Source organism: Idiotropiscis lumnitzeri, chromosome 1 (genome assembly GCF_059441095.1).
Source record: "Idiotropiscis lumnitzeri isolate Australia: NSW breed Sydney's pygmy pipehorse chromosome 1, RoL_Ilum_1.0, whole genome shotgun sequence".
Lineage (NCBI taxonomy): Eukaryota > Metazoa > Chordata > Actinopteri > Syngnathiformes > Syngnathidae > Idiotropiscis > Idiotropiscis lumnitzeri.
Window position 1 is genome coordinate 19054540 of NC_142391.1, and position 17821 is coordinate 19072360.

Genomic DNA, 17821 nt, shown 5'->3' on the forward strand with positions numbered 1-17821 from the left:
TTCCGAATGTCCACTTGTAATTGTGCGCTGTCAAAGTGGTGTCTGTTCCTGTGATGTTTTTTGTAACATTCTTATCTTAAGGATACAACCAAACAGGCACAATCTTTCATATCCTGGTTGAAATTCTTCAGCCTCTTTACAACAGAAGTAGTAAAGACAACCAGTGGTACAACTTTATTTATTTAGCACATGGGAAGTGACTTGAAGGGGGTCTCCATGCATCTTCATAATGCCAACATTAATCTGAAGAACGATACAAAAGAAATGAACCAAATAAAAGTCATGGGCGTATACACGGGAGCACATTACGCATTTCTGGTGAAAAGCGGGGCTATACGTTTTCGGTTTCCATTTATTTTATATCCACTTTAGGAAAAATAACATCTTTCTCCCCATTCTGTCTGTCCATCAAACTAGTCTTAAAACAAAATTTTATTCTTTATTTTTTTATTTTTTTTATTAAGCGTGAGACTGTGTTGTTTTTGTGTTTCGTTATGTTTGACTGTTTTTTGTGTTATTAATTTGTTGTCTTTGTTGTTGCGTGACAGTTTTTTTGTTGAATGCACTGCACAACGGATTATATTTTTGACACTTTCCTGCCAATATTCACATTTTGAATGATCATTTCTTCACCTTAACAGAAAATCACAATGTCCTATAACCAGTGAGCTATTTATAGAATGGCCCCGCTGGCTACTCATGTGCTCCTCGCATGTTACCTGGTCCGCCGTTTGTGACACCGTTCCTAAGCAATAGCACTGGTACTGGTGGCTCACCTTGCAATTCTGTGTTTTTCCTGAAGTCATCAAGGCACTGAAGGCTCTCTGCATTCTCGAGTGTGAACTTATTGTTGAGGTACCAGAAGAGAAGCGTCATGAGGATAATGAAGAGCCCGATGGCTGTCAGAAATCCAAGCACCTCTGGAGAGACTGAGAAACATGGCAAAACATTGATTTAATTTGCACAATCAACCTATATTACAAATTCATCACGTCTCTATTCTTTGTCGAGGATATTCAAATAGAAGGAATTCAGCAAGGCCAAAGAAACAAACTAAAACACCACCAGCTGGATATTAAAACAAAGGTGGGTGCGCCTTATAGTCCAGCAAATATGGTAGCTAGTTTTTTAAGGGCCACACATTATCAAACTGAGGGCTAATGTTAATGACTAAAAAAAACAACAAAAACAACGTGACAATAATTATGTTAACCGTATTGAAAACTTCAAGTGACAATTCCTTCATTCACTATCAAAGGAAGAGCGAATCTCAAGACAGAAGTAAAAATAAACCACTGAAATAACATAGTTGCACAAGTGTCCACATCAGGAATATGCAGTCAGGGGAGGCAGAAGAAAAACAAATGATTACATAATCAGGGGCAGAGCCAGAAATCTTTCAGTGGAGTGGCCAGGGTGATACAATGACTCACTGAGGGGTGGCAATAAGAAGATGATGATGATGATGAGCCCAGTTTGTTCGTCGTTGCTGATAACCAGTTTGTACTATTATGTCTACCGTGTAGCACAAGCAGGCACGAAGCCAAATTACAAAAAATCAAATAAAAAACACACACACAAACACACACACAAGCACATACATAACGTGGAGATTGGTGAAATAAAAACAAAAAGGGACAATGTCAATGCAGACTGTGGGTCCGAAATGTATGCACTTTGTTTTTTTTTTTAATTCAGCTGCGTGTCGGTTAGTACTGCACCTGCAAATGACGTTTTTCTTTTTCGGCACTGATCGGCTACCGCCTAGATGCCCACAACCCACTTCTGCCCTTGCTTAGTCTGTCCTTTTATAAAAACTTCTCATCCTCCATCCAAAAAAAAAAACCTTCCAGGACGGACAGACGGACCGTCCCGGCCCTAGGATGAAAATCCAATCTCTCAAATCATCCACACTCTTTCCTTTTTAAAACATTAATAGTTCTTATTGTGAATGCAGCAAAGTAGAAAATATTTTTTGGGGCTTTACATTTTGTTCAAGCTTGATCAATCTTGATTTTAAGCCATACCTTGATTTCATCGGAGTTGCAATGTGTGAAATTTGGACTGGATCGGTCGGCCAGCATTGGTGAACTTAGGGGTGGCCTGTCACAATCGCGTAGTTGCCGCGGGGCACAGCTAATGCAGAACTTTGCAAAGAAAACTCTGCTTGTGAAGAGTGATTTTGGCGGTCTGTAAAATATTCATGTGTTATTCACAAGACATGACAGTAAATCGCTATCTTCTGAGTTGAGTCAGATCCACCAGTAAAATACTTAATAAAAGCCAAACTGCCGATTACATGGTATTCATCGTTGCATGTGAAACCCAAATGTTTACAGTCTAAAGAAGCAAAGCAAGTTCCTTCACTGTTCCAATAGTTTTGGAAAAGAATTCAGTCGAGATATTGGCTTGCTATTTTGTTCCCCAGAAAAGGCTCACTGTCTTGATTATGAATCTTCAGAAGGAATTGCAAACATAATAGGATCGATTATTGATCCATGCCAGAAGTGTTTTAAGCACTGCACACGACGAAACACAGTAATCAAGCGCAAGGGTTTCAAGGAAAGGTGTCTAGTTCCAGTCCTTCAGTTTCCCTCCTCCAACACTCCTGATTCAAAAAATCAGGCTCGTTATCACACTTCTGCAGAGCTTTCTGATGAGCTGATCATATGAATTTGGTGTGTCGGACGAGGGGACCATCTAAAACATGTAGTATGTTGGGTCGGGTTGACACCAAGGAGTGTTAGAGCCACACTGGAATGAGAACCTAAATAAATCAAGTAGGGCTAAAAAAATTATGATTGTAATCATCGATTAATCTGTCAATCAAAAAAAGTTACAATTTCCATCCCTTTATTAAAAAACTGGAAATAATTTCAAATCCATAGTATAGAAAATTCAAACACAAATTATTAATGATTCAGGTACTGGAATTTGATACCTGTGGTTGAATTCAAACCACATTCCAGCCCAGATAAAGTTATCAGCCTTTGTCCCCATGTTTCTTTTGTTAGATAATTCTATTGAGCTTCATCCATTATTTCTTATCTGCATGGAGACTGTTGCCATGTTGAATATCAAAATGGGGAAAAAAAAATCTCACAATCACAAAGACACCCACATTCTCTCCAGGCAGGCCTAAGCACTATCACCAGCACTCCTGTACACACTCCCACGCATGTTCAGAGAAGACTCTTGAGCACGAAGCCACTGCACTGATTAAACAACCAGCAGACCAAAAACCATTAAAACTGCAATACAAAACAAAGTAATACAGTTTAACAGCTCAACAACAACCAAAGTACCTCCTGGCATAAGTACAAAGTTGACAATAGTTCAAATTTGGAGTACGATACTGTGGGGCCATCTGCCACGTCACGACTACATCAAGAAAACTTAAATACTTTATGATTAATCATGTTTTTTTTTCCTGCTGTGGTCTTTATTACTGGAAAACTAACCCCACAAATTTCATTTTATATCTGCAATAACCCAACTCCATGTGATGTGAATATTAGACCAAATGGAAAGCACTTTGTTACAGCTCCAGCTGTTGTGAAATGCGCTATATAAATAAAGTTGTATTGTATTGTATTGTATTGTGTAGCTCTCTCTCTCTCGCTCTCTCTCTTGAATAAGCTATTTTTGTTCGATAGAAAAAAAAATATTTTTAACGTCCCGTTTTCACATTAGTATTAAAAAAATAATCTACATGTACGTAAGCATCGCTCTAATTGGGTTTCTGTTAACCTTAATTTGGTATGGAAGACAGCTTTCCTCTGATTGGTTAGTCCCAAACCTTCAATTAGCTCTGTTGGAATTCAGCAGGCCAGAGTTGTGCTGTTTGTCAAGTCAATGCGCTACAAATACATTTCAGGGTTTTAAGCAACATCCACACATTACCGCACATTGGTCAGTCCTCTCTGGTATTGAAAACAATCAGGAACAGCTTTGTTTGCACTGCACAATCCTCCTCAGAGTGCTTGCTCTGCGGCTGTTACATCAATGGCCATCTCCACAGAGGTGGGCCACACTACATCCTGATGGGGCCATGGCAAGACAACAGATTGGTCGCTACATGGTCCTGCAACCTCACAACCATCAGAGGGAACTGACTGATGTGTGTGAATGTGTGGCTGTGTTACCGAAAACCCAGAAATGTGTTTGTAGCATGCGCGAAACAGAGCCACCAACTGTTACAGATTGTCCCTATTCTGCCGCACAAATCTCTGAACGCCACATTGTCATGACTGGAACATGTGGTGCTCTGGATATCCATTCATCCATTTCCTGAAACACCCACCCTCAAAAGGGTCACAGTTGTGTTGGAGCCTATAGGCCAACCGTCTTTGAGCGGTAGGTGGGATACACCCCAAACTGGTCGCCAGTCAATCGGCACACAATGATGAACAACCATTCACACTCACACTATCACACCTATGGACACTTAATTTAGAGTGTTCCATTAATGCGGCAGGAATACCCAGAGAAAGCCCACGCAGCCACAGGGAGAACATGTAAGGAGCTGGAGCCCGGATTCGTACTGGGCAGACATGCTGGGGCCTATCTCACCTTCAGCAATAGGCTGAGTGCACCCTGAACTGGTTGCCAGCCAATCACAGGGCACATATAGAAAAACTAGCATTCACACTCACAATATGACCCAAGGACATCTTAAGAGTGTTTTATTCACCAACCATGCATGTTTTTGCAACGTGGGAGAAAATTTGAGTTCCCGGGGAAAACCCAGGCAGGCATGGGCAGAACATGCAAACGCCACACAGGAAGTATGGAGCCCGGATTCTAACCCTGCAGCTCTGTATTGCGAGGTCATCGTGCTAACCAGTTGTGAGCCAACTGTATAGATTTTTGGGGAAAATATACTTGAATTTAAGAATTGACATCTGAAGGATTTCTTTGTCATTTTTGACTCTCCTCCTCTTCTTTTTTTTTTTTTTACAAACGAAAAATCTCACAATCATCTATTGATAATTAAACAAAAATGACTAAATATAAAATAAAAACACAACTGCGTGTTAGATGTTGATTCATCAATTTGGGTACATTTTAAAAGGGAGCAAGAATTTGCGAGGGTAGAAATATCTTGCTGATAATCATTTATTGTTGCTGTAATTCCTGATTGACGATTGTCATTTTTATAAAATGTATCAAACTCTGGATTTTATTTTTACAAATAAGAAGGAATATTGATGCCATGTTAAATGCAGTATTTTGATCTTTATAAAGACAAGCAACACATTTAGCACAAAGACGAGCAACATACTGCAGGAAACCACATTGGCAAGGACGATCTATCTTAATGGGATTGAATAGATTGTGCGATTGTGCTTATTGCCATTGTATGATGCAGAAACAACACAACATGATGGAGGATGGAGAGGGCAGTCTGAGAGGTGCAGTTTGGGGTCACAGATGAACCACACTGCCGTACCTTTTCTGACGCAGATCAACTCATGTACTCCACAGCTACGCTCGCCACCTGGAAAGACAACGCATTTGAATGAGCCCCACTTTGGCGGCGGGAACAAACGACAAAAAGATGAAAATACAGTACATGTTTACACCTTTAGACAAGGACAAATGTAAGATGATTACATTTACAGAACAGTGGACAGTATGAGTTTGGCTCTGAGCACTCCAAAAATTGTAATTTTTTTGTTAATTTTCAATTTCACATATCAAAAACAATTATTTGAAGATATTTGAACACTTTTAGCAAGATAAAATTGTAATGAAATTAAAAAGGGCATTTATCAGAAAATAATTGAGAAGCACTGAACTAGACAAAAATGTTATCAGTTTTCATCAACTAAAACTACATGACTAGTCTTAGTCAATTCTGACTAAATTAACTCATTCAATACCATTGACGGATAAGTACGTCAAAATCCATTTTTTTTACTGGGCTGGTCGTGAATGAGTTAAGACAAAAATGCTCAGAATTTTAATCGACTAATTCTTGACATGGACTAAAAAGTACGAATGTGGGTAAAACTAGTAAAATTGTAAACGTCAGCTTGAAACAGGTCTTCAAAAACATTGCGTGCTATATAATAAAGCTGCCTTGCCTTGCAGCAAAGTTTCCTGTTTAAATAGAAATTGCAAACCTGTCTTGGGCTTTATTCAAACAGAATCTAACCATTAGTTGTCATCCAGACTACCAAGCGGTGGCTGTATGTCTTCACTATTACTTACACTTGTGAAAGCCTCTGAGTCTCAGAGCTGTGCAGCAGGGGATCAGCCTACAGGTTGATGTTTCAACTAGCCTTAGCATTTCCACTGTCAATTTGTATCACAGCAACAAAAGCCTTGGCACATCAACTGCATTGTGTTGTGCTCTACAATGTAACATAACATTTGTTTTGCCATTGAGATAATCGTCTTCTCAATTATCAGGATTTGAATAATCTTTTTGTTGATTCTCTGTCCTCGGTTAACAGCGTCAGTGCTAGGGGCCATTTGGATGACCAGTCGGCTTTCCTATGCCTGGGGCTATTATACCGGAGGTAACATTGACATTTCTTCTATAAAATAAGGATTCAACACTCCAACTTGACTCCTAAGGATCTCCACAACAATTGGTGTACAAAAAAGTATATTGAGGAAAAGTCCATTTGTTTCAAGAATTTGCTTCAAAAAGTGAAACTTGTATATTAGTTCACAACACACAAAACGAAATATTTAAACTAGCCCTCTTCTTGTCCTCAGGTCAAAATGAGAGGGGACAAGTGGGTGGAGCGGCTGCCCTACAATGCAAGGCCCGATGGAACAGTGCATGAGCAACTGGTTCTATTTAGAGGTCATCTATTTTCATAGTTGTAGTAAAAGAGATTTTCACTCTTGATTACTTTGACTGTTTTTGGTGGGACTGATCTTAATCACTGATGCTGATGCCTTCTATCCAAAAGGTTGTTATCCTTTCCGGCAGTATATGCCCAGTAAGCAAGATATGGGATAACCTGGATGTCTCGTAAGCTGAACAAGAGGAGGGTGTTCTTGCAGCTGCTAGGAAAGGCACTTGTAACTCAGTGAAAGAAGCAAGGATGTCCTCAGCACAGAAACCTCAGCAGGAATTGTGAAAGTGATTCAGAATGCAGGAACTTCTGATCAACCTGAGGAACCAGCTACCACAGCCACTTCCCCAGCTCCGGCAAGTAAAAGGAAGAAATGTCAGGGAGCTTCAGAAGGAGTGAACTGAGGCTGGTGTTTGGTCACCCAGAACCACCTCATACAGACATCTGCATGACGTGTGTTACAGCAGTTGAATTCCACGTGGCTAAGGAGAAAAGGTACTGGTCTGTTGCTTAGTAATCCCAAATCCACTTTTAAGATGAAAGTTAATTTGATTTGGAAATCGGGCGGCACGGTGGTTGACTTTTTTTCTGGGTACTCGCGTTTCCTCCCACATTCCAAAGACATGCATACAAGGTTGACTGAACACTGTAAATTAGACCTTAGAGCGGATGGTTGTTCGTCTTTGTGGGCCCTGCGATTGGCTGCCAACCAGTTCAGGGTGTACCCCGCCTACTGCCTGAAGAGAGCTGGGATAGACCCCCGTGACCCTTGTGAGGAGAAGCGGTACAGATAATGAATGGATGTTTTCAATTATGAGCGAATGTGCAGCCTTTCGGTGTGTGAACCCCGCATCACATTGCGTCATCCTCACCGCCCTGAATTGACTATACGGCCAGAAACGTTTATTCACGTTTGGTCTTTATGTAGCGTAAGTCAACAAACAACAGTTTATAATTCTGTAACCCATAAAAATTCCAGATCAGAACCTTTCTCATCATCCAATCTCAGACAGCATTTAACCAGGACACATTTGTTCACAAGTATACCACAGTGTAATAAATGACACCCTCAGTTTTCAGTGACCATGAAGGGACTTCAACCCTCAGATTTCTGACCCGAAGTCAAGACGCCTTATCCATTAGGCCACACAGCCAGATAAGAGCAGAAGAAAAGGAAAATGGTTGCCTGAAAATCTCATCTTTGGTATGCAACCCCAAAATGTCGAATTTTCCATACCTTGTCGACATGGGCTCGGGCAGCTGTTTTTATCTGTGGTTTTGGAGCGGACAAACTTTGCTGTAGTCGGGACGATTTGAGGAGCTCAAACTATTGTAGCATTGAGTTGCTGCTGTTTGTCATGTGGTGTCATTAATGCAGCAGGTCTAACAGTTTCAAGGCTGTGAGTTTGATTCTCACATTGGGGCAACACTGATTTTTCAAAACCGTTTTCAGAGACCAAGTCGACATTTCCTCAACTTGCCAGCATGCACTCTGGAAGATGTTTTTATTGATGTTTTTTGATTAAAAGACCTTTGTTCTAGCAGAAAAGGTAATGTAATGATCTCAGTTGTAGAATTGAGTTTTCCCGCCTTTCACTCATTACTGTCACGTGTTATGTGGCGCTGTTATACAATACATATAATACACCTTTATGTATAGAGCACATTGCACAATAGCTGAAACTGTAACGCAGCACTTTCCATATGATGTAATATAAATTAGGAGTTAATTAGAACACAAATTAAAAGACATTTACAGTAGATTCAGCAAAACAGCCACAGTCTCATGTTGAGCCGAAAGCTAAAAATAAAGATGTCTTCAAATAAGTTAAAAGTGGACATTTCTCCTACATTGTGTGATTGTGTGAAAGCCAAGTTAAAATTTGCCGGTGTTCACAGGAAATGTCTTTTATGGTGATATTGTAGCCCAAAAAAGTGTTTTTCAGTCTCAGCAGGGGGGCAAGTGAGGTAATATTGCTCCAAATGTCAGTTTTGTTGTCTAAAACGTCAACCGACCGCCACCAAAATGCAAATGCACATTACTACTCTTGTCCACTTCAACCTGTGAATGTATAAAAGTGTTCTGCACAATTAGCTTTTGACTCAACATGAGACTGTCCTACACGCTTTGTTACAGATCCATCTGTTGTGAAACGTGCTATAAAAATTCAATTGATTTGTCTTGTATTGTATAGTTTGGATTTATTGACATCAAACAATGAGCTCATGCGATCACCTCCACAAAATCATAAATACTGTGCCGGTCAATTCTTCACTTGACTGCCGGACAAGAGCAAGAATGCGCACAAGAACCCCCACAGGTTATATTTAAGGCATTTAGCTAAGCTAATCTTTTGTTAAGTGAGTCAAACAGGCATCAATGTTTAGGACAATAGTACGTACTCGATGAGCTTTTGGTTGCTAAACAGATGACGTTAGCACAAAAAAATTAGCTTCTTACCTGCGACTTGGTGGAGGGGATGCCTGGCTGTTGTCACTCATGCACGTTTTTATCTACCACCGCTTGCAGCCAATTCATGAAGCTATCAGCGTCGCGACGCAAGTCTGCCTCAATTTCGGATAAACTCCTCATCAAAATGATTTCGGTCATTGTAATAAATTTTGGTAACGGTAAATTTGCGGTTTATCGCCCAGCCCTACATTCCAGTAATCAAAAATTGCATTTTTTTCTATATTTTGCTCCTTTTTGTGGTTTATTTATTGACATTTAATCTTTATACTTAATCTTATTGTTGTATTTTAACCCTGTGAAGCACTTTGTACATTATGGGCAAAAGTAATGGGACATTTCTAATGGCATATCTCATCAATTCATTACATTTAAAAATGAAACTGACCAATCAATCCAGGGTTTGATGATACCATTTTTTTGCCACCAAAATCTTAATTATTTATCTGACCTTACAGTACAGTATATGGGCCACACATAGCTTGCAGCTATGTGTAAGCTAGTTTTCTGGTTCAGCATAAAGGTGCCGAAGGGCATGAAACAAAGTCCATGAAGGCATGGTTGGATGAATTTGGTGAGGGGGAAGTGGCTGCTCCACAAATAGGCCTAACTTTGACCCCATTAAACACACTGCAATAATACAGAATAGAGACCTGACTGAGGCTTTTTTTGTACATCATCCAAAACATCTGACACAAATGGATGATTGGGCGGTCACGCCTTAAACAGAACACTGTCTGTACCATTTTTCACCTCAACTTTAATTCTTTAGCGCTTTCAAAACAGATACAAATAAAGAACGAAAATAGATTTTCTAGCAAATAAAAAACAAAGGAAGTGTATACTGCTCTCAATTTTTTGATTTTGGCAGTTTGTGTTTGGTCGATTAGTTGTCCACAATCCCCAAATCTTCATTGCCTATGATAAAACTCTTGCTGGCTGTTCTTCAGTGAAATGGAAGAGAATTGAATTCTTATCAGTAACAATCAAGAAAGAAGACATTGGCAACATTACGCTGTATTCTTGAAGCAAACAATCAAGCGCCTCAGTTGGGAGTGAATGAAACACACACAGACCTGGCATCCCCTCTTCAAGCTTGTCAACAGCCAGGTCAAGCACTGCTGTGGAATGGTATTCCGCTCCTCCGCCAGGGGTCATGCCACTCCAGTCATTCTACTCACCCAATCTCAGTGTACCATCTAGTAATTCCCGCTTTGTGGACACAAACAATTTTGTTTCGTCTTCATATGGAACAGGGAAAAAAAGGCCTGCATGTTACCAAAAAATACACTACCAAACTTTTCAAAGGTTCAGAAATGAGAATATCAGCACAAAGTTAAAAGAAATTATAGCGTAGTCAGCAACAGTGAATGCAGAGTGTTGATAAACTTCTGGGTTAGTTCACCTGGAAAATCTCACGATTTTTTGATGCCGTATCTACTATTGAAACAGTCACTTTTTGAAATAAAAACAAATTGAGAAGCAGAGCATAAATGGAGGGAAAACAAACTCCATGTTTACTTTGAAATTTCAACCAAGAGTTAAAAAGGGCACGGCAACAACACCTTTCTGAAGTCAGAAAAACCTTAACAATACTCACACTCTTGATTGATAAACTCACTAATATCCCAAATTTGATAGCACCAGAATTCTTCACGAGAGAAATGCAATGAAATTGCTTGCTGTTTTTGTGTACAATCCAATACAATCCATCAGCTCAAACATCAGCAAAACGATAAAATGACATAACCACCCAGGAATTACTCAACTACATTGTACCAGGTCCGAATTTGATGTGAATGATGTTAAAATTGTCAAGGATATGGTTCAGCAGCGGTACCCAACAGCTAGCTGTCTTGACTCAATAACAGCTGACCTTTTCAAAACTATTGTGAAGTCTGTGCTAACTGAATTGCATCAAATAATCAATTTCAATTTCAGTTTACTAAATACCTGAAAGCAGCTACCATTTAGCCACTTAAAATAAGAGAGAGAAAGGGAGAGGGGGCGCAAGAGAGAGAGAGAGAGAGAGAGAGAAAACGCTGAATGCTTCCAATATAGCAAAGTATAGACCCATCTCAAACCTGCCATTCTTAGTCAAGACAGGAAATTGTTTTCTAATCAACTCAGCAATCTTTTAAACTTAAATGGACACTTCGCTCAATTTCAATCACATTACTGACCTTATCACAGTACACAATCAGGCTTTATCAAAGTGTTAACTAATATAGTAACATACGATTTAACATTGACTTGTGAGAGGTGTCAGTTTTATAAAGTCTTATTGGATCTATGTGCGCCGTTTGACACAGTAGGTCATAATATATACTGTTGAACGAGGTTGGAAACTTTGGCGAGAGTCAACGGAAGAGTCCTTAAATGGTTCAGGTCCAATTTGAAAGAAGGGAGCTATTTTTTGACCAATGGAAGCTTTTAATTTGATCAAATATCTATGATATAGACGATTTCTCAAGGGTCAGTTGTTGGACCTGTTTTGTTCAGCTTGTATACGCTACTCTTGGGTCAAATGCTTGAGAACTTTAATGTTGACTATCATGACATATCTAGCAGTGAGTGTTCCAAAATGACTACAGTTGTACTCACTGTCTAAAACAAAGGTGGGCAACTACGCTCCTTGAGAGAGATCATTTGAATCAGGAGAGTTGGAGCAGGAAGACAAATAAAACTAGACCATTGAGGACTGGAATTGCACACCCGGATGGAAACAAAATTGCTTTCAGTCAATCCAAAACAAACCTGAAGTAATTGTCTTTGACAAATTCCAAACAGGATTCGGACATCATGACAGTACAGAAACAGCTCTTATTAAGTACTAATTGATACAAGATTGAACACTGACACAGAAAAGGTGTCGATGTTACTCTCACTGTATCTCAGTTCAGCATTTGATACAACTGACCATAAATAACTATCGAATAGGTTGGAAACTTCCCAAGAGGCGGGGTAGCCCCTAGACTGGTGTCCCGCCAATCGCACAGCACTTATAGACAAAACCATTCCCACCTGAGGACAGTTTCAAGTTCAATAATGTAACATGTATGTTTTGGGAATGCTGGAGCAATCCCACACAAGCCCTGGGAGAAAATGTAAACCCCACACAGGAATAAAAGAGGTGGGATGAAAAAAAAAAAAAAAAAATCACTAACCTCAGAAATGTGAGGCAATTATGCGAACCACTTTTGTACCGTGCAACCTCTTTGCATCATAATTGAAACAAATTGTGAGTCTCACCCTTAGTAACAATGAAATGGATTAAGGTTAATTATATCACATAATAACTATAACCAAAATGATGTATTTGAATACAAAATTTAGGATCGACTGCATTTTACAAAGAAATGTCACTTGAAAGATTTCCGCTGTATGATGACAAAGTAGGTCGTTTCTTTTTATTTAGCTCAATCTGTGGCCTCTTTTTTGTGACATTTAAAATGCTGTCTCCCACACCTCAAGCTTTTCGACAACAAGCTGTTCAAATCAACACCAAAGCTGCGTACCACCTACAAAGTTGCATACATAAACAGACTTCACACCGTGACGAGTACAAACAGTCATTTTACAACAACGCCTGAATTAATAACAAAATAGAAATGAAAGGGGTGTACAATATCGCCACTTCAACGAAAACAGCGGAACGGTCCCTTCAGCACCACAACCAGACTGGACTTCACCACAACAAAGAACCGCTAAAAAATAAGCAACGAAACTTCCATCTCACAAGACCAGGACGATTATTTTTCTGTCGAAACTAACATTTGACATTTCAATGATAAGAAGTCCCACAGGGTAGGTGTTTATGGCAGCGGAGGTGAATAGGGAAGAAGACAGACCATTTTCGTCTACTTACCATCAATCGCCATGGTGTTGTGTTTTTGGATTCAACCAAATCAGGTGTCGATGAAGGCGGAGGGGGGTGGACCACTGCAAGGGAGAGCGAAGGGGAGATTCGCGGATGGTCTCGTCCATTATGAAACTCACTCACCTGATAACGCATGGGGAGCGACTGGGACATAGCGTGGCACTCTGGTTTTAAATATTTATTTGAAACGACTTAATTTATTACGCAGCAGGACTTACATATGCACATGGAGTGGCTCAAAATGATTGCGATATTTTTGTCTCATATTATTCAAAAGGATGGGATAACAACTTCAGTCGTTTTTTCCTGAAAATGTCTTGGACAACTGAACGGAGATTATTTTACGTGGGGACCTATTTTCAAAGCAAGTCACTGAAAATCCGCATAGGCAAAATTTTGAAGGAAGTTCCATTTAACTTGTTACCTAATCCAAAGCATTAGTATATGGAAGAGAGAATTGTCCACACAGTTCCCTGTATATTCCCTATCCCCCACACAGAATGAGCGGTATACCAATCTGCCAGAAGAAGAAATATTTATTATCGTTTCTAGTAATGCAAATCGGATTTTGCTTAAACTGTTAATCTGTTAGTTTTTGTAAATATGTATGAAAGAGATTCATTTGCCCACAGATTTTTTTCTGGACTTTAGACAATGGCCACGGAATATTTTTCTTTTATTTTAACATCCAGTAGTTTGAGAGTTCATCAAGAAGCATCATTCTTTGGCTAAAAATTCGATTTCAATATATGATTGTGAGCTTGAATATTTTTTGTCTGTGTGATTCCTGCGATTTGCTTTCAACCAGTTCAGGATGTACCCCGCCCACTGCCCGAACAAAGCTGGGATAGGTTCCAGAACCCCCGTGACCCTGATAAGCGGTTTGGATAAAATTGGATGGATGGATGGATGGATGGATGGATGGGATAACATTACAGAATTTTAGCGCCCCCTGGAGTCGACGCCACTGATGCCGGCCATGCATGAGGCACCTTATTGCGTTCAACTCAACAGTCACATACGAGTTCTGCTGAGTCATTCAACCCACCAATATTCATCTTGCACTGACTAGAACTGGTTGGAAAGGAAACCAACAGTATTCTAATTCTTGAGAACAAACTACTGAGATTTGCACACAAACGATGAGTCAGTGAAAACATGTTGTTTGATTGTTTCCACAAAAACGCTCTACTGTAGAGTTGTTCTAATTTACACTGTGTAGCTTTGTATTCATTTTTAAACTTCGTCAAAATCAACTAATTATTAGTCAAAAGAAAAATGGGCACAAAAAGACTTGGGGAACATGCATTTATTCAGCTTTATCGTCATTAATTATGGCACCATTATCGTCCTTGTGATCGAATGGGCAACCACAATTCGTGATACAAATCTAATCTCATTAATTTCACTTGTGATGGTGACATGAAGCTCATTGAAGCATTGAGGCTTTCCGTGCAATTCGTTTGACTTGTACATACCTCAAATGAGGTTCAAAGCCCTCTGGCACCACCAAGTGGACATAAAGTATATCGGCATGCATGGAAGAGGTTTTCTTGTGCGAGGTTTTGTTTATGACATGAAAATGACCTGGGAAGGAAATGCAGTGTATTTGAGTCCGTATTGCTGTGGATAAAAATGTACTCACACTAAGGTTTATCTCACAATTTTTGTATTAAAAAATAGAGCACGTTTTTCTCAACAGCTTTGGATCTGCGTCTGTTTTTTGTTGAGTTTTTTTCATATCCATAAATACATATGAGTCTGGGAGGAAGAACATTGTTAGGTTCAAAGCAGCAACGATCTTCTGAATCCCTTATCCTCCACAATAGAGAATCCTGAATGACCATGTCAACCCATCCATCCATCCATCTTCTGTACCGCTTCTCCTCACTAGGGTCGCGGGAGGTGCTGGGGCCTATCCCAGCTATCTTCGGTCAGTAGGCGGGGGACACCCTGAACTGGTTGCCAGCCAATTGCAGGGCAACCATGTCAACCAAAGTATTGTAATATCTGTACGTTTTTTGATCCGCGTGAGGGCGGCGACAGTTGAGTTGTGGTGACGTCATTGAGAGGGGACCAGCCTGGTTGGGGAAGATTGTCTCGGGCTATTAGTCAGAGTGTGGAGCGAGTGGGCGTGAGTTGGGGCCAACAGCAGCCCCTGTTTAGACGTGTTTGTTACGTTGTTGTTTTTTAATATTAAAGGGAAGAGATAACATTGCCGACAGTGTGCATCCTTGAACACTGGGACGGGCATTACAGAATCATGTACACCACTCCGGTTTCCTGACAATACAGTCATGTACTAATTAGAAAATAAATTATTGAATCAAACTCGTGCTGGAAAAATATACATTTATTATTACATACTATCAACTGTGAAATTCGAACCCACGACTTTGTGGACCCCAAACAACGACCGAAAGAATACATGGGGAATATACAGTGTATATTCGAATAGCTTTGCTTTATCTGAATGTTTGCTGCTAATTTATACATTAACGGCTACATTACGCCGCCATCTCTGTGTGAACTATCTTTGCCGCTGTTACACTGCAAATTTCTCCCTAGTGTGTCTAATAAAGGCTATCTTTATTTTTATCTTCCTCAATGGCGCCATAACAGTGATACATTGAGAAACAATTACAAACCAATTACAAACATCTCACAACACTTCCCCAAATACTTACAAATACTTACAAATACGGGAATCCTCCATCGTGATTTGTTGCAACTTAAATCAGAAACTGAACTTCTTGATCCACTTCCTGAACTGGCCACGTGGGACGCCCGGTTTTCGACGTCATCGATGACGTCACTTAAGCATTTTCTCAGTACCCGCTTCAAATACTCGTTCCTACTTTACTCGGTCCATGCATCGGAGTCTCTACACAGAGGACACCACTAAATTCCACCACAAGATGACACTTTTGAACGACATATCCCTCTCCTGACCTTTAACCTTCCTAAAATGGTCCATGGCAGAAAGAGGTCAGTGGTGAAAATCCCATGCATTTGTGCTTCTTCGTCCTGTTTCTACTTGTGACTAATTGTGCACTTCATTCAATGCCAAAGTCAGACAAAAACGGTCAAAAGCAGTTGAATGCTTGGCTTCAAATGTTCACGTTTTTAAGAGACGACCTGGAGTCACATGATGACAATCTGCGTAGGAACTTAAGTGCAAAAGAGGGAGCAGTTGATTGAAATTCATCCAGCATGTTGCTATCAACTTGGTCGCCGCCCGTCATCACTGTGGCAGGTGAGTGCAGCTCGCCAAAGTCAATGATCAGTCATCATGTGACTGCGAACGGCAACACGCTTTTCAGTTTTTTATTTTAAAAAATACACCTAATGAATTATGAAATATGAATTTCATTCCACTTCAAAATCGTGTCCCACTTGGTGTTGATTGTTCACCAAAGAAATTCAAATTTTACATCTTTATGTTTGAAGCCAAAAATGTGGCAAAAGTTCAAGAAGGCCGATAAGCTTCACAAGAAACAATTGGTCAAAGATTTGTAAAAAACACACATGGGGACTGACCAATAGTTTTTATTTGATTTGAATAATATGAAATCAACCAAATTTGGACAAAGGAGCTTTTATCCTGACAGCGAAGATAGATTGATTGGTATGGTCTAGAAATATATGTGGGGTAGATACCGATGTAGACGGAATTATTGGTACCCTTCTATAAGGGAGGAGACGATATCACCCCGTCCTCCCGTCCGTTATTATGGGGAATGTTCGATCCCTCTCCAACAAAATGGACGAGCTAACAGCGCTAACCCGGCACGAGAGGATTGTCCGGGAGGCTAGCTTGCTGGTGTTCACGGAGTCGTGGCTAACAGAGCTAACGCCGGACGCCGTCGTGGAATTGGACGGCTTCCAAATACTACGCGCGGACAGGACACTGGAGAGCGGTAAGAGAAAAGGGGGAGGGCTGGCTGTGTTTGTTAATGATAGATGGTGTAACCCTGGGCATATAACTGTTAAGGATCAACTTTGCAGTCGGGACATTGAGATGATAGCTGTTAGCATGCGTCCGGTCTATTTACCGCGAGAGTTCAGTCATGTGATCGCGGTGGCGGCGTACGTGCCTCCCTCTGCTAACGGTGAGACAGCCTGTGATGTACTGAATGCAGCTGTGAGCAGGCTACAAACACAGCACCCAAATGCCTTGTTCCTTATCTCTGGTGACTTCAATCATGCTTCTCCTTCCTCCTCTCTGCCTTCATTCACACAATATGTAACATGCCAAACCAGAGACAATAAAATATTGGACCTCTTCTATGCCAACACCAAGGAGGCGTACACGTCACTGCCCCTCCCCCCGCTGGGCAAAGCTGACCACAACTTGGTTGCTCTCCTGCCTGTGTACAAACCTCTCGTCCGCAGGCAGCCAGCTGTGACACGCACAGTTCAGCGATGGTCCGGAGAAGCCGAGGAGGCCTTGAAGGACTGTTTCAACACAACTGTGTGGGAGGTATTCAGCGAAGCTCACGGTGAGGACATTAATGGTCTAACAGACACAGTTACAGACTATATTAACTTCTGCATGGAGAACACCATTCCCACCAGGACTGTAAGATGTTTCTCCAACAACAAACCCTGGATCACACCGGACATTAAAGCTCTCCTGAAGGAGAAAAAGAGGGC

The 17821-nt window shown here is 40.5% G+C and overlaps 1 protein-coding gene across 3 annotated transcripts in view; it reads right to left on the reverse strand.

Moving 5' to 3' along the window:
* The window catches only part of syt14a (synaptotagmin XIVa), a 31946-nt gene extending 16018 nt beyond the window's left edge, over window positions 1–15928 (reverse strand). Inside the window, exons 1-4 of one of the 3 annotated variants that reach the window (XM_088312735.1) lie at window positions 15863–15928; window positions 13154–13227; window positions 5453–5500; window positions 777–929 (exon numbers count right to left, since the gene is read on the reverse strand). In XM_088312735.1, coding sequence (XP_088168861.1) covers window positions 777–929; window positions 5453–5500; window positions 13154–13166 — 214 coding nt within the window. In that variant the 5' untranslated portion in view covers window positions 13167–13227; window positions 15863–15928. Of the gene's footprint in view, window positions 1–776; window positions 930–2027; window positions 2191–5452; window positions 5501–6216; window positions 6360–13059; window positions 13114–13153; window positions 13228–15862 lie in introns of those variants that run through there. The other 2 variants (XM_088312903.1, XM_088312824.1) reach the window with 2 other exon arrangements.
* Window positions 15929–17821: the final 1893 nt, after the last annotated feature.